Source organism: Notamacropus eugenii, chromosome 2, assembly GCF_028372415.1.
Source record: "Notamacropus eugenii isolate mMacEug1 chromosome 2, mMacEug1.pri_v2, whole genome shotgun sequence".
Lineage (NCBI taxonomy): Eukaryota > Metazoa > Chordata > Mammalia > Diprotodontia > Macropodidae > Notamacropus > Notamacropus eugenii.
The window spans coordinates 344009512-344033294 of NC_092873.1; the positions used below are offsets into that span (position 1 = coordinate 344009512).

General features: G+C 36.0%; 1 protein-coding gene across 1 annotated transcript in view; it reads right to left on the minus strand.

Annotated features, from left to right (window-relative positions):
- The window catches only part of MAP3K3 (mitogen-activated protein kinase kinase kinase 3), a 94624-nt gene that overhangs the window by 21229 nt on the left and 49612 nt on the right, over positions 1–23783 (minus strand). Inside the window, exons 8-9 of the mRNA XM_072645843.1 lie at positions 14245–14378; positions 1070–1143 (exon numbers count right to left, since the gene is read on the minus strand). Of these exons, the coding sequence (XP_072501944.1) occupies positions 1070–1143; positions 14245–14378 (208 nt within the window). The remainder of the gene's footprint in view (positions 1–1069; positions 1144–14244; positions 14379–23783) is intronic.

Genomic DNA, 23783 nt, shown 5'->3' on the forward strand with positions numbered 1-23783 from the left:
TTGTTGAAGTTATTGTTTCAATTAATTCTAGTTCTCTAAGTAAAGTGCCATATGACACTGAAATCTGCTGCATCTGCAAAATCCAACTAATTTTGTTTTTTCTTTATCTATGCTTATTCCCTTGATTTCTCTGGCTATGGATTACTGACCCAAAACTAACCTAGCAAAGTACAGGGAAGCTCATCACCAGAACGTTGACCATCAAGTAATAATTTTTTTTGGTCACAGAAATTCATGAAGAATATTTTAATACAGGGTAATAGTTAATATTTTAAAACTGAGTTTTTAAAAAATACTATAATAAACCTGTTATTATGCGATCCTAGAAAATTAATCTCCTTGGAGGTAAGGAAAAAGGGAGAGATAGAATAGACAAGTGAATGAAAGGAAAAGGGATGTATAGGTATGGTATCTGAAAGATTTAGCCATCAAAAAAGAACCTGGAGAAGTGAGTAGTTTGAGCTAAGAAAAGTGGGGAAATGAACCTACATACTTCTAGGACTAGATTACAAGTCTTAATTCTAAACGAATAATTAGTTTTAAAAAGGCTCATGTTTTGCTGATAAGTAGGTTAGTAGAATTATTTTTCTATTAGAATCCAAGCATCTTTTCTCTCCCACACTTCCTTCCCTCAAAGTACAAGAACCCATCTAATTATTCATAGGCAGATTGGAAAGCTAGAATTTTCTCCCTCATCAGAATCATTGGATTAAAATGTAACATTTTACTGTGAAGATCATCAGTGTGGCCCAGAGCTAGATCTGCTTAGTCCTTTGTTGTCCAGAAAGCAACCTCTGTCCAGGATCTGAGCCAAAAAGTCAAAGAGTGGTAATAGAGGTTACTGTTGTCAGTGGCTAATTAGGAAAAAACATGATATTTTTAGTGACAAGTTTCTTCTCCAGGAAAGTGAAGTTTCCTCCACACAGGTAGTTCCTTTTGGAGTTTGATGGGACAACCTTGGCTAAAGCAAACAGGGCCAAGAGAGGAAAAAAAGCACTAAGCTAAACCATCCTCAAGTTACTCGTATAAAAAATAAAACAAAACAAAACTGCAGTGTGGCTGCTCATACCTGTCTGCTGACCTGTCCAAGGATTGGCAACTTCCTGACACAGAGTTCTCAGCACTGCTCAGGGGATCCAGCATCTGTAAGGCAATGTCATACGTTAGCAGCACAGCAGTGGACGAAAGCCCTTCATAATCTGGCCCTTTCCTATCTTTTCCATTCTTCTTACACCTTACTCCATTCTACATACTTTGATGTGGTCTCCTCATTGCTCCTTGAAAAAGACTCTCCATCTCCTCACTCCAAGCATTTTCACTGGCTGTGTCCCCTGCCTGGAATGCTTTCTCTTCTTATCTCTACTTTTGAGTTTCCCTGGCTTCTTTTATGTTCCAGCTAAAATCCTACCTTCTTAAAGAAGTCTTTCCTAATCCTCTTAATACAAGTGCCTTCCTTTTGTGGATTATTTTATTTCTGATTTTTTCTGTATGTGCCTTATTTGTATATAGCTGGTTTTCATGTTGTCTCCCCTGTTAGACTGGGAGCTTCTTGAGAATCTCCCTTTCTTTGTATCCCCAATGCTTAAAATAGAACTTGGCACATTGAGGCACTTAATAAATGCTTATTGACTATGTATACAATGTTCTGTCTTAACAGTCCAATCTACTTTTTTGGGGGTGAAAGAGGAGATACGTTTAACCATTTCTTCTCCAGGTCTTCACTGATTTTTCAATTATTGGGGGTTCAATGTCCTCTTAGTGATCTTTTTATTTACAATACTGAAGTCACTATGAACACTGATCTCTTAGTTATACTTATAGCATTCTATCAGTTCAAACAAATCTTATTTCTTTGAATTTCTCATAGTTGTCATATTACTATACATTCACATACAATAGATTTTTCAGTCATTTCTCAATCAGTGAGTACCCACTTTTTTTCCATGTCTTCATCACCAAAAAGAATGCTGATATTAATGTTTTAGTATATATTGGACTTTTAAAGCTATGACTTCCTTGGTGTTCATGCTCAATAGTGGGATTGTTGAATCAAAGGGTATGGATAGTTTATTCACTTGTCTTAAAAAATTTCAAACTAAAAATCCTGAAAGGTTAGGCCGCTTCACAGTTCCACCAACAGTATATCTATCCATCTTCCCTCAGACCCTCTAATAATGACTAGTACCATTTTTGTCATGTTGCATGGTTAGCAGATGAAACATCAGATTTGATTTTTTACATTTCTCTTATTATTAGTTATATAGATTCTATTTTCGTGTGGGTATTTCTTTTTGAAAACTATTTGCTCATATCCTTTGACTTATCTATAGGTGAAAGACCCTTGGTGTTATTTGTGTCAATTCTCCATATAATTTGGCTACCAGACTTTCAGCAATGATATTTATTGTAAATTTCTCTTCCCAATTTACCATTTTTTTCTAACTCTGTATTCATTGATTTTTGTGTAAAAATTTTAATTTTATGTATAAAAAAATGTTGATTTTATCTTTAAATATCTCTACTCCTTGTCTAGTTAAGAATTTCCATTTTACCAAGAAGGGAAAAGACAGAAAGGTCCCAAAATATTCCTATCAGCACTTTGTGTTAGCAGAGAACTAAAAACAAAGTAGACCATCAACTGGAGAATGGATAAACAAACTGTGTATTTGAATACAATTACTGAAAAATAAAAAACAAATATAAAGTATTAAGAAAAGCTTGGGAAGACATAATAAATGATGCAGATCAAAGTAAACAGAAGTATAAAAACAAACAATCAACAAGTATTAATTATGTGACAGACACTGTGCTAGGTACAAGGGAGATAAGTACTAAGAACAAAACAACATTTACTTTGAGCTAACATTCTAATGAGGGAGACAACACGTGTATGTGGCACAAATATACAAAGTCTATAGAAACTAGTTCAATGTAATGTATTTTGGTAGGGTACTATCAGTTGGGAGAATCAGGAAAGTTTTCATGCAGAAGATTGTACCTGAACTAGATCTCGCAGGAAGAGAGAGATTCTATGAAGCAAAGGTAAAGAGGGAGTCTATTCCAAGCATGAGGGATGGCTAGTGCAAGGCAAGGAGATGGGAGATGACAGGTCTTGTGTGAGAAACAGAGGTGACTAGTTTAGCTGAATCAAAGAGTATAGGAAGGGAAATAATGTTCAATAAGGCTGGAAAGATAGGTTGGGGCCAGGTTGTGAAGGACTTTAAAAGTTAAACAAAGGAATTTATATTTTAGTGGCAACAAGAAGTCACTGGAGTTGAATGAAAGGGATAGGGTGGTTCACAAGGCAGGTAGGTGGTGATTTAGGACTAAAGCTTAGGGGAGAGAGACTAGGGCTAGATAGAAAGATCTGGAGTCATTTGTATAGAAATGATAGTTAAACCATAGGAGTTGATGAGGTTACCATGAGAGGAAAAAATATACATGTATGTATGTATATGGAGAAGAGAAGCAGATGCAGGGCAGAAGGCTGGGGACACGCACAGTTAAGGGGCTTGATGCAAACAATGGGCCAGCAAAGGAGAGTGAGGAGCAGAGTTAAGAGACAAACTAGCAGATAGGAGTGTCATGAGAACCCAAAGAAGAGAATATCTTGGAGAGAGCGGTCAATAGTGTTAAACGTAGCAGATACAGACTTGAGAAAGATTAAGACAGAGAAAAGACCACCAGATGTGGCACTTAAAAGATCACTAGTAACTTTGGAGAGAGTATTTCAGTTGAGCGATGAGATTAGAAGCTAGAATGCAGAGTTAAAGAGTGAATGAAAGGAGAGAAAGTAGAGGGTGGCAAGTACAGACAACTGTTAAAGTAGTTTGGCTAACAAAGGGAAAAAAATATTTGAGAGAGTGGTAGAGTCTGGTAAAGGTTTTTTTTTAAGGATGTGGGAGACTCGGACATGTTTGAGGGCAAGAGGGAAGGAATCTCGTGATGGAGAGGAGTTGAGGATTCAAGAAATGAGGGGATGACTGGGCACGTGATCTGTTGAAGATGGAAAGAGATGGAGTTAAGCACATATGGGCAAGCTTTGGCAAAGAGAAGGGCTACCAATGTGTCAGAGACTGAGGGAAAGGACAAGTGAGTAGGAATTATTCATCTCCAGGAGTTCTGAGATAAAGAACAGGGAACTCATGTGGAATGGCCTCAGTTTTTTCAGTAAAGAGTCAAGATCCTCAACTGAGAGAATAGGAGTTGGGGGATGAATCTTGAATAGGGAAGAGAAAATTTGGAAAAACTTCTGCAGAGACTAAAATAGGAAATCGATTAGGGAGAAATAAAAAGACAATAGTAACAATACAAATGGAAGAACAAAAGATCAAAAACTTAAGGTGTTCAATTGAACTTGGAAAAGAATGAGAAAATGCCTCTTTATCCTCTCTTTGCAAAGGTATGGGATCATAGGTCTGCAATACTGAATATCATGTCAGATTTGGATGATGGATGGTTGATTTTGCATGATTGCTTTTTTTCCTTATTAAAAATTTTTTTCATTATACAGGATGGCTTTCTGGGTAGGGAAGGAGGAAAGATACATTCAGAAATGAAAATAATATAAAACCAAAGACATGAATAATTTTTTTTATAAAGTGGGGAAAAATAATTCTCCCCCAGTCACATCTGTGAAATCTGATTCCATTATCTTTGCTTTTTAATGGTGTGAAATTTTATATTTAGGCACATATTCATTTTGTGCTTCCTGCAGTAATATGGTAGAAGATATTGGGCCAAACCAAATTTCTGCTAAAAAGCTTTCCAGTTTTCTTAGCAGTTATGGTTAAATTAAAAAGAAAATCTTTACTCCAGTAATTTACATTCTTGTATTTATCAAATATCAAATACCATTTTCAATGACTTGTCTGTATCTTATTTAGGCTGTTCATGTGAATGATTTCTTAATGACTTTAGAACATAGTTTTAGATTTCATAATAAATATAATACAACACTTCTTTCATTCATACCCTTACTATTTCCCCTTGAGAGTCTAAATATTTTTCCTTTAAATAAACTTTGTCACTTTATAACAAAATAAATCCTTCTCAAAATAAGTAAAAGTATCTCCTTAGCATTTGTGTTGCCTATATCAATCTACAGATTTAACTATTATTATTTTAATTATTTTGACATGGCTCAAACTCAAGCAGTGACTCTTTCCAATATATCTCACTTTATTTCTGTAAAGAGTGCCTTAAAGAGCTAGATTTATATAAATATTATGAATGCCTTAACTTTCATATATTTTATGCTTTATAGTTACTTTGAACAGAATTTCTTTTATTCCTATCTTTTTTGTACTTTATAGAAATAGTGATTTTTGAGGAAGATTTATTTTGTATAGTGCTATCTTGCTGCAGCTAATAAGCATATGAATTAGTTTTTTTAAATGAAAAAGTGTTTTGTGGTTTGTAAACAATGTTTTCTCTTCAAAACTACACAAATAGGTAGGATACAATTATTCCTATCACTATTTTATTGATAAGGAAACTAAGGCTCAGTGGATCAGGTCTTCTGGGTTGCAAATCCAGTGATTTTTTTTCCCACTATAGCCAATGCCATTTAAAAAATATATCTTTATGAAACTGATAAAACATCAACAAAAATAACTATTTACATACACAAAGAACAGAAAGAGATTTTTATATGGAACTGAAAATCTTTATTACTTATTACTTGGTTTTTTAAAAAAATATGCTTTCTTTTTCTAAACTTTCTTTGCTTTCTTCTATTTTATTTTTATAATCTTTCATTGATGTTATTTTCTCTTTTCTTTAGTAATGAGGAGATTGGACAGTGAGGATCTTAGAATGTTTGCTTTGGAAAATTCATGACTGAGAGGCTCTTTCCCTCCCTGCTTAAATGCATGCCCAGGTGTGTTTCCTGTTGACTAATTGTACGGCAACAAAAAGCCACTTATATGGCTGCTGAGCAGGAACTGAGCATACATACAAAAGGCTCAGACAGATGAACTTCCCTTCTCATCCCTAGTGGCAAAGAAGGCAAGAAATGCTGTAAGTAGAGAAGACCTAGTTATGACTGCATCATATCTCTGCTTCTTTTGTTTCTAGTATGTTTATTCTTTCCAAGATTTTAGATGATTTAGAAGACAGAACAGACCAGCTCAGAAGAGCTATCAAGATCTTCCTGGCAGATGGAGCTAGTAGCAGCAATATCCATAAACACTGAGGAGTCAGTCATGAGGAGAGATGTGTGACTCAGGTCAGTAGTAAATCAACACAGCAATCAAGACATCATGTCCTACAAGCAAGGGAGCAACTGTTTCATTGCTACATCATACATGGTGTGAACTTGGAGAAGAACGGAATGTTTTGTATCAATCACTTTTAATTTGAGTCACCTTTTCATGGAGAGTATGCTCCTGGTTTGGGATGGTGTTGTACTTCAGTCCTTGATATAACTTCTCAGTAAACACTCCTTTGGAAAGGCTAATTTATTTTAATTGATTAAATGATATTGAGGTAGTATTAACTGACAACTGATATCAGAGGCATCAGATGGGGGTTCATGAACAAAACAGTACTAGAAAACTCTTTAGCTCCTTCGAGTTATCTCTAGAAACTTGAAAGGAGAAATAGTTATGCTCTGAAGACCCAATCTGCTAGTTCCAGTGTTAACTGGAGTTGGGAAAGTGAGCCTACAGAACATGTTACACTTCTTTTTTTGGTATCGCTATTACAACTTCTTCTTTCCCTACCATAAATCTACCACTCCTTAAGAAAAAAAAAGTCCTCCTTATAATAAATAAGTATAGTCAAATAAAATAAATTGATACATAGGCCATGTCTTAAACCACTTGTCTCATTTTGTGCATCAGTCCTCTGCTGAGGGGGAGGGGCAGTAGAGGTGGGGTAGGGGTAGGGGCAGGGAAGTATGGTTTATTATAGGTTATCTGGAGTCCTGGTTATTCATTGCATTGATCAGAGAGCTTAATTCATTTTTTGGTGTTTTTTTTTTTTACACAAAAGGAAATTTTTAAGGAAAGTGCTTAGTATATATTTTGAAAAATACATAACACTTAATACATATTTGCTGCTTGTTTGTTTTGAATGAAACTTTTAAAAATTGACTAATTTAGTTTTTAGCATTTACTTTTATAAGACTGTGAGTTCTAAATTTTTTCCCCTTCCTCTCTTCCCCTCCCCAAGATGGCATGCAATCTGATATAGGCTACACATGTAAAATCATATTAAACACATTTCCACGTTAGTTATATTTTGAAAGAAGAATCAGAACAAAAGGAGAAAACCATAAGAAAGAAAAAATGAAAAACAAAAGAGATAATAGTATGCTTCAATCTGCATTCACATTCCATAATTCTTTCTCTGGATGTGGGTAGCTTTTTCCATCATGAGTCTTTTGGAATTGTCTTGGATCACAGTACTGCTGAGAAGAGCTAAGTATAATAAAGTTGGTCATCATCAAATGCTGCTGTTACTATGTACAATGCTCTCCTGGTTCTGCTCACTTTACTCAGCATTGGCTCATGTAAGTCTTTCCAGGTTTTTCTGAAATCCACTTGCCCATCATTTCTTATGGAACAATAGTATTCCATTACATGCACATACCATAACTTATTTAGCTATTCCCCAAATGACGGGCATCTCTTCAATTTCCAATTTTGTGCCAGCACAAAAAAAAGTTGCTATAAATATTTTTGTACATGTGGGTTCTTTTCCATTTTTTATGATCTCTTTGGGACACAGACCTAGTAGTGGCATTGCTGGATCAAAGAGTATGCATGGTTTTATAGCTCTTTGGGCATAGTTTCAAATTACAGAGAGCTTAATTCTTTCAAAGTTGTTTTTCTTTTTTGTGGTATTGTTATTGTATAAATTGTTCTTCTGACTGTGATCACTCTGTTCTGCATCTGTTTATGTGATTCCTCCCCCATTTCTATGAAACTATCCCTTTTGTAATCTCTTACAGCACAATAATATTCCATTACATTAATATACCAAAATCTTCTCGGCCATTCCCCAACTGATGGACATTCACTTTGTTTCCAGATCTACAACAAAAAGTGCTGCTACGAGTATTTTTTGTACATATGGGCCCTTTCAAAAATTCTCCAAATCACTAATTAGAGAAATACAAATTCAAGCAATTCTAAGGTTCCTTCTCAGGTTGTCAAAGACAACAAAAAAGAAAACGACAGTTGCTGAAGAGACTGTGAAAAAAGAGACACCCTAATTCAAAGTTTGTGGAGCTGTGAAACAATTTACAACTATACATAAAGTTTCTACACTGTTCACATCCTATGTCCCAGAAAGTTATCCCTACTAGGCCAGTACTCCAAAAATATAAAAGAAAAAGTGGAAGAACCCATATGTACAAAAACATTTACAGCAGTTCTTTTTGTAGTGGCAAAAAACTAGAAATCAAGGGGGTGTCCAGTTGATGAACAGTTGAACAATTATGGCATATAAAGGTAATGGAATATTATTTTGCTATATGAAATGATGAAAAGGGGCAGCTTTGTAGAAACTAAGGAAGACAGGTATAAACTGATGCAGAGTAAAGAAGTAGAACCAAGAGAACGATTTGTTCAATAAAATTATAAAGAACAACAATTTTGAAAGACTTAAGAACTAATTAATGCAATGATAAATCATAATTCCAAGAACTGATAATGGAGCATGCTATCCACCTCCTCAGAGGTGTCAAGATGCTGAATAAAACAGAAATTTTTGCCTCTGGCTAATCTATGTATATTTGTTACAATGGTTTTGTTTTTCTTTCTCAATCGGGGGCATGGAGGAGGTGGAAGGAAGGGAAGGTAGATTTTCACTGACTGAAAAAAATAAAATTTAATTTTAAAGAAACTGCCTCTTACCTCTTTTGATCATTTATCTAATAAGGAATGGCTTTTGTTCTTATAAGATTTAATCAAATGCCTTTATGTCTAGAAATTGCTGCCAATACTTTTCCTACTTTCCTTCTAATTTTAACTGATTTTGTGTGAAAGCTTTTTAATTTTTCACGATAAAAATATTCTTTTTTCCTTCTATGACTGCCTATTATCCCTTATTTCATCAAGAAGTCTTTTGCTACTAATAGCTGTAAAAGGAATCACTTTTTCTGCTGCTCCTGAGTTGCTCATATGACCTTTCTATCCATTTGGATCAGACTATGCCTTATATGACGAGAGATGATGGACTAAACCTAGATTCTGCCTTACAGCTGTCTAGTTTTCCCAGGAATTTTTGTCACATACTGAGTCCTTATCCTAATAGCTAAAGTTCACTTTGGATTCACTGAACACTATGCTGCAATGTTTGTTTATCTCTGAATCTCGTATTCCTAGTCTATCTTACTTTTCAACTCTTCTATTTTTTAACTAGTGTAAACAAGTAGTAAATATTAAGAACCATTATTGCTATGTACCATCTCTACCAGTGTTTTCATTATTTTCCTTTAATTTCTTTGTGTTTTATTAAAGGAAAATTCACTTTTTTTTTCTTGCTCTAAAACTTAATTTTGGTACTCTGACACTGAATGGCACTGAATAAAGTATTAGCGATTACAATTTTTATTATTTTAGGACACCTCAATCATGAGGAATGCATTCTTCAATTATTTGAGGTTTTATTTAGGTAAAGAGTGATTTGTAGTTTCATTTATATAATTCCTCTGTGTGTGTGTGTTGGTACTCCCCAATATCTTCCACAAGAAGTGATAATTTTATTGCCTTTCTATTAATGCTTATTCCCACAATTTCTTTTTCTTATTCTATTACTACAGCTAGCATTTCTAGGAGTATGTCAGATGACAGTGGTGTTAATAATGGATAGCCTAGCTTTAACTCTGCTCTTACTGTAAAGTCCTCTAGTGTTTGTTAATTACATATGATGCTGGCTCTTGAATTTAGACAGATACTCCTTATCATAGACAGAAAATTTCAAATGAGATAACATATAAAGTGCTTTGCAAACCTTACAGCACTGTATTCATGCTAGCTATTATTCCTGTAATTTAAAGTGTTTTTAATGTGTTTTGGAAAAGGCTTTTTGGGGGCATCTATTGACATAATCATGATTTTTATTTAATTTTTGTTATTAACAGTCTATTATGTTTATAGTTTTTCTAACATTGAAACAACTCTGAATTCCTGAAATAAATCCAACCTGGTCATAAAGTTTGATTTCTTAATACATACCATGCCATCTCGTTAATATTTTACTCAATATTTTTTGTATGACTATGCATTAGGGATACTGGTCTATATTTTTCCCTTGTTCTGCTTTGTCTTTTCCTGATTTGGGTATCCAAGACCACATTTGTATCATAATCATAGATGGAATTGGTTAGGATGCTTTTCTCTTTCACTTTTTGAAAACAGTCAACATAACATGTTTGTGGAATGGAGAGTAAAACTGATTAGAATGAATGCTGCACATTATGGGATAGTGTGAAATATGACTGGATAGTTACTATGCAGCTGCATCAAAAACAGCCTTAAATCAGGCAGAGAAGTTTAGATTTGATGCAGTGAGAAACTAGAAACAGTTGTAGGGCAGATGCTGAAGGCAGGGTGAATGTAATGTAGACCTCATATAGGAGACCAGTGATTGAGTATTTGGCTCAGGGTAAATTGCAATTGGGGAAGAACTGAAGAGACAGAGACAGAATGATAGTCAATAAGCATTTATTAAACCGTTACTATGTGTCAGGAACTGTAATAAGAGCTAGGGATACAAAGAAAGACAAAAAACTGTTCCTGCCCTTTAAGAAACCTACTTCCTAATAGCAGAGGTAATCTGAAAATAACTAGGTAAATGTAAGATATCTATGAAAAAGATGGAAAGTAAGCTGAGAGTGGAAGTCACTAGCACTTTGATTGGAGTGAGGTATGAAGATCAAGAATGGCTTCCTACAGAAGTTGAGTCTTGAAGGAAACCAGGGAAACTAAAAGGCAGAAGTTAAGGGGTTTATGTAATACTGGAAGTGTTCTTTGATCATCTAAAAAATGATCAAAGAATTCACTTGTAAATTTATCTGGTCCTAGGATTTTTTTCCCCTTTAGAATTTCAGTTATGGCTTGTTTTATTTATTTTTTTCTGAGACTGGGTTATTTAGATTCTCTATTTCTTGTTCAGTTAACCTGAGAAGCTTATATTTTTGTAAATATTCACATTTCATTCAACAGTTTTTGTGGGTATATAACTAGACAAAATGGTTTCTAAAAATTTCCTGTATTCCCTCTTCATTTGTTGTGAATTCTTTTTAATTATTTATATTGATAATTTTACTTTCCACTTTCTTTTTAAAAAAACAGATTTGAATAGTTTAATTAGTTCCATCACTCCCCCTAAAGTAGCACTTAGTTTTATCAGTTCGATAGTTTTCTTGTTTTTGGTTTTATTCATCCCCTCTTTGATCTTTTAAATTTCTGGTTTTTGTTTGGACAGGGTTTTTTATTTGTTGTTTTTCTAGTTTTTGTTCAACAGATCAATTCAATGATCTGTTCTTTTTCTTTTACTGATGAAAGTATCTAAAGATTAACTTTTATCCTAAGGACTTCTTTGCCTGCACCCTACAGTTTAATGTCATCTTGTTTTCATTTTCTTTGACAAAATCATGTATTATTTCTATTTTTTTCTTTTATCCACTGATTCTAAAGAATTATTTCATACAAAATAACATCTGAATCTTTTCTTCAAATGTCTTTAATTGCTTATAGTTTTTGTTGTGTTTTGGTTTTTTAAAAAAAGGATATGTTTAATTTTTGTGCTTTTATGCATTTATGAGGTTTTTTTATGCTTTAACAAAAAGTCAGTTTTTGTAAAGGTGCCACACATAGCTGAAAGATATGAATGCTCCTTTTTATTTCCATTTAATGATCACCAGGGATCCACAATATTCAACTTTTCTAGAATTCTATTCTAGTATTTCTTACTTATCTTTTTGTTAGATCTAGCTAGGTCTGGAAGAGGCACACTGAAGTCTCCCACTATTATAATTTTATTATCTATCTCTTCCTTTGATAAATTTTTCTTTTAAGTACTCAGATGCTATGAGTATGTATTAAATTCTGGTAGTATTTTATTATCTATCGTGCCTTCAAACATAATGTAATTTGTTTGCTCTTTTAACTATGTCTATTTGTAGTTTTGCTTTGTATGAGATGAAGACTGTTATGCCTGTTTTCAAAAACTAATCTAAAAGATAATGTTCTGCTCTAGCCCCTCATTTTAATTGTGTGAATCTTTTCTTTTGAAGTATCTGAGATGCTTTTAAACAACATATTGATTAATTCTGCTTCCTAATACATTCTATTACCCTCTTCTGTTTTTCTTCATTCATTCCTTTATGTTCATTGTTATGATTGTTAATTATGTCTTTCCCTCCGTCATATACTTTTGCATTTCTCCTCTTTTCCCCTCACCCAAATTTTTCTTCAAGAAGAAGGGTGTAGAAAGAGAAGGATTGCGATCAATGCTAGTTATCTATAATTGATCTGCTCCCACTTCACAGCTTCTTTTCTTAAATCCCTACTGTATAAATGCTTGACTAGCTTTTCCTTAAAAGCTATTGAAATCATCCTAGAAACCTGCTTGTACTACTGAAAACGATTCTTAGTAACCTAAGTACAAAAGCCAACACCTCAGTAGTCAAGAGATCCTCTCATCAGCTCTTCTCTATGGTAAATGTAGAGAAACTATGTCAAATTGTAACAATGCTTTTTGCTTTGTACCTTTTACTTATTTTCTCACTTGGTGATGTAATCAGTTATCTGTTCATTTATTATGTCTATGCATAAAATTCTTGGATCTATATACCCAGCTCGAAGTTCTCTTCTCAGTTTCACTGACTGCCTAGACATTTTAAACTGGATATTCAGTGAGAATCTAAAACTTAAGTCCAAACCTATCTTCTTTTCTAAACTTCCCTTTCTGATGAGGGCCCCATCATTCTTCTAATCACCTAGATCTATAACCTCATTGTCATCCTTCAAACTCTCACTCCTCCTCATCTCACACATCTAATCAGTTGATAAATCTTGATGTTCTCAGTTGCTTCTCTCACATATGACCCTTTTGCTCTACTCATGTCTACTATGCTGTTCAGAGCCTCACTACCTTTTGCCTAGATTTGCTATAGCAGTCTCTTAATTGATTTTTCAACTTCAAATCTCTTTCCACTCCAATCTATCCTCTACAGAGTTGTCAGTGATTTTTCGTAAAGTGCAAATCTCACCACGTCACTCTCCTCTCCTTAACAAACTTCAGTGGTTCCCTACTGTCTCTAGGATCAAATATAAGCTCTTTGTTTATTTTTTAAAGTTGTTCACAATCTAGCCCCAACTTGCTTTTTCAACCTCACAGGAGGTAATAAATTATATATTATCCTCCTTTCCACACAAGTTCAGCCAAACTAGCTTTTTCTCACACATGACACTCCATCTTTCATCTCCAAACCTTTGCACTGGGCATTCCCATGCCTGGAAGCAATTCTACTTTTTACCTACCTCTTAGAATCTTCAAAACTCTGTTTAAGGGATACCTAAATGAAGTCCCCAGTTGTTTGGGCTTCACTTTAAAAATTTACGTACCATTTCTTTTGTGTATTTTTTATATGTATTTATGTGCCTATTATTTCCCCTGCTAGACTGTAAGTCTTCTTTGATAGAATGTAAGCTCCCTAAAAACAGAAACTTCCATTTTTGTCTTTGTATCCCCAGAGCTTAGCACAGTACCTGGCACACAGTAGGCTTTTAATAAATACTTGATTAAAATTCCCTTGCCCTGCTTCCATATTCAATAAGCAACCTTATGGTTATTAATTTCTTTTATTTATAGTTAGAATTCATCTCAGAAAACCTTCACTGGAAGGGCATATCATTCTATAAATTAAGAAGTTGAATTTCTGATCTACAAATCAATTTCTGAATTTGTGACTCAGTCCCCTGGAGTCTTATAATATAATGCTTAGTAAAGTGATAAAATCAAGATTCTGAACCTGAAAAGTTGAGAACCAGACCTTGGATGACAGTGATACTATCAACATTAAGCAACCCCAAGAGGACAACATGAAACAGGATGCAAGTCGTACCTACCTTTATTAGATCTTAAATAATTTCCATTTTATATCAGCCACCTTATTTCAGATGACATCCCCCCAGGTATCATCCCAGTTTTAATTCAGGCTCCATATCCTTGGCTCAACCTCTGAGGTTTTACCCACTTATTTGCTTCCTACACTTTCATACTCACACATTGTTCACTGGTCTCTGGAATAAATTCCCCTTCACTGTTAATACTGGTGTAAGATCCCTGTCGGGCGATGCGTTGTTGCCGTTCTGGCACATAACCTGGGGGAGGTGAACTTCGGCCAGGGTTCTGGGAGCCTGTAGCACAAAAAGACAGTTGAGTATTTTTGATAATAACTTTTGATAAAAGTTCAGAGAAATGAGCAGCAGGAAAAGAACAAGTGTGTAGTAGGGCAAGTGCAGGGTTTCCAACCCTTGAAGAAGGTTTATATATACCATAAGTTACTATGATGTACTCTATGATGAAGAACTACAATGGTTCCATACACTAAAAAAACAGTAGCACAAATCTATAAGCTAGTCCCAGGTTTTCCTCAATATAACCTTTGGGACTTCAGCTCTTAAAAGCAAATCAAAAGTCCTACCCTAGCAAAAACATGAATCAGTCGATAAAGAGGGCATAAGTAATAGCTTAGAGTGAGGCATGGGACAAAATGAACTCTGAGCAAATTCTAATTGGAGAAGTATAAATTGGCAAAATTCATAATTTGCTCTGATACTAATTGATAATCAAACCTAGATAATATTTTCTAAAATTCCCAATCCAGAATAAAAATATCAAAATAGCATCCAAACTAAATTCAAAGAAAATAAAACAGCTTGAAGGAATGATCAAATCCAACCACAAATCCAATAACAATCATTAAATCCAACCACAGGTAAGGCAATCAAGGCCCAAATAAGGGAAGTGACTTGACCAAGGTCACTCAGATGAGAAGCTGTGGCTTGAAAAAAGGTCCAGAATTCTCTTACCCACTCCTTGTGACTTGAATCATTCAAATCTTTTGAGCACAACATAATTCCTAAACTGACAATATTCTCTTCTCCCTTAGGAAGAGTCTAGAAAAAAGACCAGTTCAGGATGTGGAAAGTAATAGTAGAAAATTCATTACAATTTTCATTGATAAAAAAAGAGAGTTTGGCTGTTTTACCCTGAAGGGGAATTCCTCTTCCCTTGTCTTACTGCTACTTATTCCTTACCAAACCTCAGTTCTGGATTACTCCTCCCTTTTGTCCTAAGCATCTGCTGCTGAATGGAGCCAGAGGTAGTACCATAGCCATGTCTGACTAGTTTCATTAAAAAGTCATGTTAACTAGTTTTACCTAAGCACTCACTTCAGCAAAGAAGTCTTTTTATTGTACTAAATGATCCCCTATCTCAGTCCCCACAGATTGTACTCCAAAGCTTCTTTTCTTCTAGTGAAAATTAATTGCAAACTTGATGGTCTTTTCTCAGTCCTCATCCTTCTCAACCTATCTGCTCCATGTGACACTGGTGACCATCCTCTCCTCTCCTCCAGGATACTTTTTCCTCTTTGGATTTTTATGATACTGATCTCTCGTATCTCCTCCTGTATCCCAGTCTTTGACTGTGTCCAGTTTTATAGAACAAATCTTTTTATTAAGGGAATTTGTTCTGTAATGTTTGGACTCAGTCAAAGGGCCACACTTGAGGCCCTAGAGGACCACATGTGGCCTCAAGGCTGCAGGTTTTCCATCCCTGTGCATGGATTCTTCATTCTCTCTTACTATGCCCCCCTTTTATCACTGCCAATTCCTCACTAACTTTCTATCTCTCCTTCACTACTGGCTGTTTGTATACAAACATACCCCTACCTACACCTCATACTGAAAAAATCCTTATATCATTTGACAATCCCTAATACTTATCATTCTATATCTCTCCTCCTTTTTGTGACTAAAGTCCTTGAGAAGGCTACAATTGATATCTTCACCTCCACTCTTTTCACTGTCTTTTTAATTCTACGCAATCTGGCTAACAGACTCATTATTCAACCAAAACCATATTCAGTTTAGGAATGATTTCCTGATTGCCAAATCAAATGGCCTTAGCCTTCTCGACCTATCTGTGGTCTCTGACTCTGATCACACTGTCTTCAGGGTTTTGGGACACTGTTCTTTCCTGGTTCTCATCCTACCTATCTGACAATTCCTTCTGTCTCTTCATTCATATCATACCCACTAATAGTTGGGGTCTCCCAAGGCTCTATCCTGGGCTCTTTTCTCTTCTCTCTCTACATTATTTCACTTGATGATTTCATTGGTTCCCATGGATTCAACTATCATCTTTATACATATGATTCTCAGATTTATACGTCTAACCCTTACCTCTTTTCAGTCTCACATCACCAAGTGCCTAATAGACACCTCAAGCTTGAAGTCCTATAGACATCTTAAACTCAACATCTCCAAAACTGAAATGATTTTCTTTCCTCCCAGGTGCTTTCCTCTCCCTAAGTTTCCTACTACTATTTAGGAAACCACTATCCTCCCAGTCACCCAGGCCCTCCATCTCAGTATCATCCCTGATTTCTTACTCTCTCTATTTTCAAGTCCAAAATCAAGTTGATTTTTCCTTCATAACACCTCTCATGTGCACTCCCTTCTCTCCTTTGATGTTGCCACCACCCTAGTACAGGCTCTCCTCACTGTACAGCTGAACTAATGCAATAGCATCCTTTGAATGGCTTTCAATCCCTTCATAACCTGACTGTTTCCTACCTTTTTCAGTCTTTTTCTGCCTTATTTCCTTTCATATGCTCTTTAATCCAGTGACATTGGCCTTGAGGTAACTAGGTGGCACAGTGGAGAGAGCAACAGGCCTGGACTCAGGCACTTATTATCTGTGTGATCCTGGGTAAATCACTCTGCCTTTTTTTGCCTCCGTTTCCTCAAGTGTAAAAGTTGGAATAATAACAAAATAGGGATAATAACAAATAGCACCTGTTACTGTGAAGATCAAACAGGTTAATATTTGTAAAAGTCACTTAGCACAGTGCCTGACACATAGTAAATGTTATATAAATGATTCTTCTCTTCCCTTCTCCCACTTTCCTTGCTTAAGACACTTCCATGTCCTGACTCCACGCATTTTCATTGGCTGTCCCTCAATGCTGAAATGCTTTCCTTTTTCATCTCTGCCTCTTGGTTTACTTCAAAATCTCAGCTAAACTTCAATATTCTACAAGAAACGTTTCCTGATCTCCCATTTCTACCTTCACATCTCTGGCTTCTATTCACACAGTCACAACTTGATCCAGTCTCTTATCATTTCTTACTTAGACTAGTGCAACAGATTCCTAATTAGTCTTCTCCCTCAAAATTCTCTTCACTCCAATATGTTCTCCACACTACTACCAAAGGGATTTTTTTCCCCTAACCTCAGACCTGACCACATCTCTTCCTTACTCAATCAAATCCAGTAGCTTTCTATTGTCTCTAGGATAAAGTGTAAACTTCTGTTTAGCTTTTAAAGCCCTATCTAATCTGGCCCCAATCTGCTTTTACACCCTTACTGTACATTACTCCTCCACCAAACTCTATGATCCAGCCAAGCTGGCTCTCTCTTTTCTTCAGGTGACACTGCACTTCTCATCTCCATGTCTTTCCACCTACCATTCTCTGCGCCTAGAATGCACTCCCTCTGCCTCACAGAACCCCTCTTTTCCTTTATAATGTAGCTCAAGCACTAGCAATATACATAAAGCCTTTCTTGGTCTCCTTTAACTGCTTCACCTACAAACTACTCTGTTTATCTTTATTTTATCATCTTTATATTAATTCTGTATCTACTTATACATGTACTTGTTTCTCCAGTTAGAATGTAAATTCCCTGAGTGTAGTGATATACTCATTTTTTCACTATATTGTAAGTTCTTGCACCCAGCACAATACCTGATGTGTAATATTCTGAGCTCTTAACTAATGCTTGTTGATTGATAGTTAATGGTGAAATGCCCATGGATGAGGCTAACAGATTTAGAGCGGGAAGGAAGCTCATCTAGCCTAATCCCTTTTTTTTACAGCTGAGGAAAATGAAACTCAATGAGGTTAAATATGATTGGCCTGTGGTTGCCCAGGCAGTGATCTCAGTTCAGTTCCTGTGACACGTAGGACAGTGCTCTTTCTATGGCACTGTCTTCTCTGGATGCAGACTCAAGGTCATCGTCCTTTCTTCTCCAGATTCACTTTGTGCTTGTTACTGACACAGTGACACTGATTCAGTTCCCTAATCAGGTACTGTAGACAATCTCAGATTCTTAGGGAAGATTCTCCTGAGAGGCTTAACACTAGGGTGATTTGGAGCAGGAATGTGTGTTGTGATGGACTGAAGTAGACCACAGATACCTGACAAGATCCCCTCTGGGTTATATATAGATGGCAACTTGGCAACTAGGCTTCTTCCTTGTGAGCTGGATGGTCTAGGATTCAATGAGAAATTCGAGGCATGTACTGCCTTTGGAGAAAGCAGCAAAACAGGACCTCTGGCGCTAACACCTAAGTGGCAGTGCTATGGAAAATACAAGCTTAAAGGAGGCTGGAGAGCCTACAATTGCCTGGCTGGTTTTGCTTCCTAAGAGCTACAGAGAGATTTCTACTGAGACTTCTTTATTGGTTTGTAGCAGCATCCAGCTGAGGCTCACCACCATGATTAACGAATATTAGTTGAGCATCAGAATGGCCCTCTAACCTACACTATTCACTCTACCCTGTTTTCACCCCCTTCCTCACTAGCTCTTGACAGCTTACACACTTCTAACTAGCTTCTACAGTTTTTGAAGTGAAGATAAACACAAAACTGAAAACACTTTGGGGTAACCTTGCCAGCTCTTAGTTTTTCCATTAACTTCCTCTGATAGACATTGGTTTAGGGAGACTTCCTTTTCCTGTCCACAGATGTTGGCCTGTGTACAATAACTCCTGGCCTGATGCCTATCAGATAGCAGCTGGCTCTCTGCAAGCCACAGCATGTATTGGAAAAAGTGAAAGTCCCTGACTGGAAATAAAAGCTCAAAAATCTTTTGCCATTTTCTCCCAGGCTCTCCTGGGCTTGAAGTGTGAGCTTCACATGAACCAACTCTATCTCACTACCTGTAGATAACCTATTCCTTTCTCAAGGTCTAACTGTGATGCTCCTTCTTATACGAAACTTTCCATGATCATCCCAGGCAGAAATGATTCTCTACTGTCTGAATGCTATGGTGTTTTATAATCAATTAAATGACAGTTTCATCACCTACTGCCTTATATTGTAAATATTTATATATTGCCTTCCTTTCTCTACTAGACCATCTACTAGACTTTGCCTTAATGGCAAAGATAACGTCTTACACAAGTTTGTATCCTGCAGTGATTAGCAGAATGCCTTCATTCCTTCAATGGATCTATGATTTCACTGATGTGAGTACTACCTCTCATTAGCACAGACTGAAAACCATTTCTAAGTTCTCACTCTATGTAATCCTGATTCATGTTTTCTTAAAGATTCTCTACTGAGGATTTAACAATGTGCTAGAAGTCTTCTGCTTGGTAATTTTACATTTTATGAGTAAAAGTGCAATATTTGAGCTGTACATCAGTTATCTTAACATTTTTTAACAAATATTTTATTCTTTTCTTTCTTACATTACTGTTATTTTCCAATGACTTCTCTTCCTCACTCCAAAAGAACCTTCCTTTATAACAAAGATGTACATGTAAGCAAAACAAATTCCTGTGTGTAGATCACTGCCAGAAACATGGTGTATTCCATTTATGTAAAGGATGTGTATCTCCATTGCCTTTTGGCAATAGCTCTTACTCCTCAGGGATCATGGTTTCCAGGACTTGTGGTCATGAAGTATCATCAGAACTATGGTGTTAAAAAGATGGATTTGTGTGCCAGGGAACAGCCTAGGATCATTAAAAGCACTATCCAATTTCCTAAATGTATTTTAGCTCTCTTTCCCTCAATTCTTGGCCCACTATCTTCATCTGCGGTGGCTTTCTTAAATAGATGTACTAACTCAAAGGACTGTTCATCCAACTGCTTATCAGTATGAACAAAAGGAATTCTTTATCCACTCGTTTTTTTTTTTTGGCATAGCTTTTAAGGTCTAACTTTTGAGTGGTTATAATCTTATTTAGGACATTCTATAACATCTTGGGGTTTGATGCAATAAGCACAAACTCATCTGCAAACAAGAGCATCTAAGAGACCTTACCATCTCTAAGGAATTTTTGATATGTCTCAGGCTGCTCTTAAAGGAAAATGTCTTTGGGAAATGCACACATCTCCTTGTTGTATATCTTGCCTGGTATTAATAAATGGAAATTCATGTTTGTATTTACCTTTATGATTGTAATATATGCAGACAACTTATTGGAGAAGAGTCGTTAAAGCTGTATTTTACTCTACCAAGGTAAAAAGCATTCTTTTGGATTAAATGATAGTATGAGCCATATTTTTTACAGTTTTCAGACAACTGTGTGTGTGTGCGTGCGTGTGTGTGTGAACATGAAGAGACAGAACATTTCCTGCAAATGCTTCCCTGTTACTTCCTCATATTTTCACCAAGGCTACCCACAAATCATCTACAATTCATTATCTTACAAAAATGAGAGAAGCAGGTGTCCTCTCAATTTCCTCTTTTTGGAAGTAGTATCATCTTTGATTTTTTTCTATTCTTTTAATATCTTCCCATCACTAAGATATATTACAAAGTGACCCTTTAATGCTTCAGGACTGCATCCAGCCAGATTTTCTCTGTCTGTATGCACTTGGTTTGATCTAAATGCTCTTCTTGAATTAGTCTTAAGTAATTTTTCTACTTCTTCAAGTGACACACTGAGCACTGAGGTAGATGTTAAGATTTCAAATGTGTTGGTTCCACTACTGTTAAAAATGAAAATCAATCAGTATAAAAAAGTTGCTTCATTTTCCAGTTATTTATTATCTTTCTGACAGTTTCCGCTCTGAATTCTCCTTGGATGACCTGACAGCAAATTTCTGCAATTTTGTTTTTAACCTCCATTTTTAAGTTTTATGATTATGCCTATGATCTTCCACTTTCCTCTTCCACAGTGTTTTGGAAATGAATTTATACCTTAAACTGATATGCCCTTGACAGCCTCTTCTTTCTATCTGACAAGAAGATCAACTATTTAGTGGCTTATTAGTCTTTGAGATTTTTTGGGTTCTTCAGGGATATAACTACTTTATCACTTCTTTCAAGGACCTCATCAAGACTATGTTTTCACAAGATGACATCTCTGCATGGAGATGGGATATTGTCAGTAATATTGGAGATGGACCCGATCTCATCCAGGTTGGATTAAAAGGTTTCTGAGATTCCTTTTAACTTTAAGACTATGACAATTATTAAATTTCTGTAAGAAATAATGACAGTCAATATTAAAATGGAGAGATGTATGCTAGAATTTAGTACCATTTAGTGGATTTGGAACTTGAATGACTGGATTCAAAGAAGTTTAAGGTCAACTTGAAAAGAGGCCCCCAGGATTCCATCAGTGGCCCTGTGCAGCTTAACATTTTTGTCAATGATTTAGATAAAAGCATACAAGAGATAAATGCTTATCAAATTTGTAGATAATGAACTTGAAATGAGAACTAAAATGTAAGGTGGTGGAGTCGGTATCCTCAAAGAACAATCCAGAGCACCGAATTAAATCCAATAACATTTAATAAGGATATATGCAAACCTTATACTTGTGTTCAAAAATTCAATCCAACTCAATAAACATTCAATAAGTGCCTACTATGTGCCAGGTCAGGGATGGGGAACCTGTAGCCTTGAGGCTACATGTGGCTCTCTAGGTACTCAAATGAAACCCTTTGACTGAATCCAAACTTCATAGAACAAATCCTTTCATGGGAATTTGTTCTGTGAAGTTTGGATTCAGTCAAAAGGCTGCACATAAGGGAATGTAAATGTAAATGCTGGGAATATAAATAAGAAAAAGAAAAACAGTCTCTGTCCTCAGGGAGTTTACAATTTAATGGGGGACAACAACATATGAAAGGAAACTGCAAAGCTGGGGAAGGCGTGATGCTCCCTAGAGTCAATACCAAGTAAAAAAATCAACTTCAGAAATACAAGACAAGGGAGGAAAAATTGCAGATTGTCTGAAAAATGGGGATCTTAGTAGATCGTAAGCTCGGTATGAGACAAGAGCATAAATGTGGCAGCCAAAAAAAGCTAATGTGCTCTTAGTCCAGGACTAAGGAGGTGATATTCCTCCTGTACAGATCATGTGAACATGTTTAGCTCTGGAAGGAGCACTTTAGGAAGGCTATTGTACACTCTCTGCTTTATCAGAAAAGGGTAAAGAGGGTGGTGAGATGCTTCAAGATTATACCTTATCAGTTGAAATAATGGGATGCTTAACCTGGAGAAGGGAACATTTGGTGGGACATGATAACCATTCAAATATTTGAAGAGTTTTCAGCTGGAAGAAATATTAGATTTGTGTTGCGTAGTCCCAGAGAACAAAATAAGGAGCAGTGGGCAGAAGTTGCAGACAGACATTTCATTTGTTGTAGATATTTACAGGAGACTCTTGCTCAGGTATGGTAAGGTCAGGCTGCCTCTGAGGTTTCTTCCATCTCTGAGACTGTGTGGTTATGTCGCAAGAATGAAGGACAAGGAGTGGACAGCCCTAGACCTGTATGTGAATTCATGAAATGGGAACAAGAACTAGATCTAAAGATTCATGGGACAATACATACAAGAGCCACACAGGCTAAGAAGGTATCAGTAGGATGCAATGCATACCAATGGCAAGAGAACTCACAACAAAGAAATTATGGATCTCTATAAGTATATTTTAACTTTTAAAATTTCTTATTTCTTAGAATCAACAGCTTGTTTTAATGGGTAAGTTTAAAGTGGCTGTGACTATACTCAATGTTTCTTATCATTTTTAGGCTTTTTAAGGACCAAGTTTTCCTCTGATATCTACTCATGGTACAGCAGTGGTTTTAGGTTTTTGATGACTATACAAGAGTAACATAATTTATGACAAATTATACATGGCAACTCATAAAACAAAGGAAAAAGTTTCAATGGCCCTTAACTTTGTATGGCTTCTTCTGCTTCCATAGCCACAACTGAGTGGTAAAAACAGGGCAAAGAGTTCTAAGAATAATATTTTTTTAGTTTGTATATAAACATTAATTAAACTTTTGATGCTTTAAATATGAGGACTTTATCTAAGTACCAGCAAACTGAAATATCACTGGAAGGAATGAACTGCATCAATACTGACATTCTCATGATAAATGAAACCAGAAAACAAAGAAATTGCTGTTAAATTGAAGGATGGCTCATAGGTTCTCCTAAGTCAAAGGTGGGGAACTTACAGCCTCAAGGTCACATGTGGCTTCTAGGTCCTTGAGTACAGCATTTTAACTGAGTCCAAGTTTTACAGAACAAATTCTTTCATTAGGGTGATTTACCCTGTGAAATTTGGATTCAGTCAAAGAACCCTGCTTGAAGGCCAAGTGTGGCCGAGACTGTAGGTTCCTCACCCCTGTCCTAAGCAAATAAAGGAATCAGAACATTTGGTTTCAGTGCACCTTTTAGAGGCAGTAACATAGGCTACCTATGTGACTCTGGACAAATCACTGAGCTTCTCAGTGTCCTAGGCATTGCAGAAAAAGTCCCACCCTGAATTGGTAGA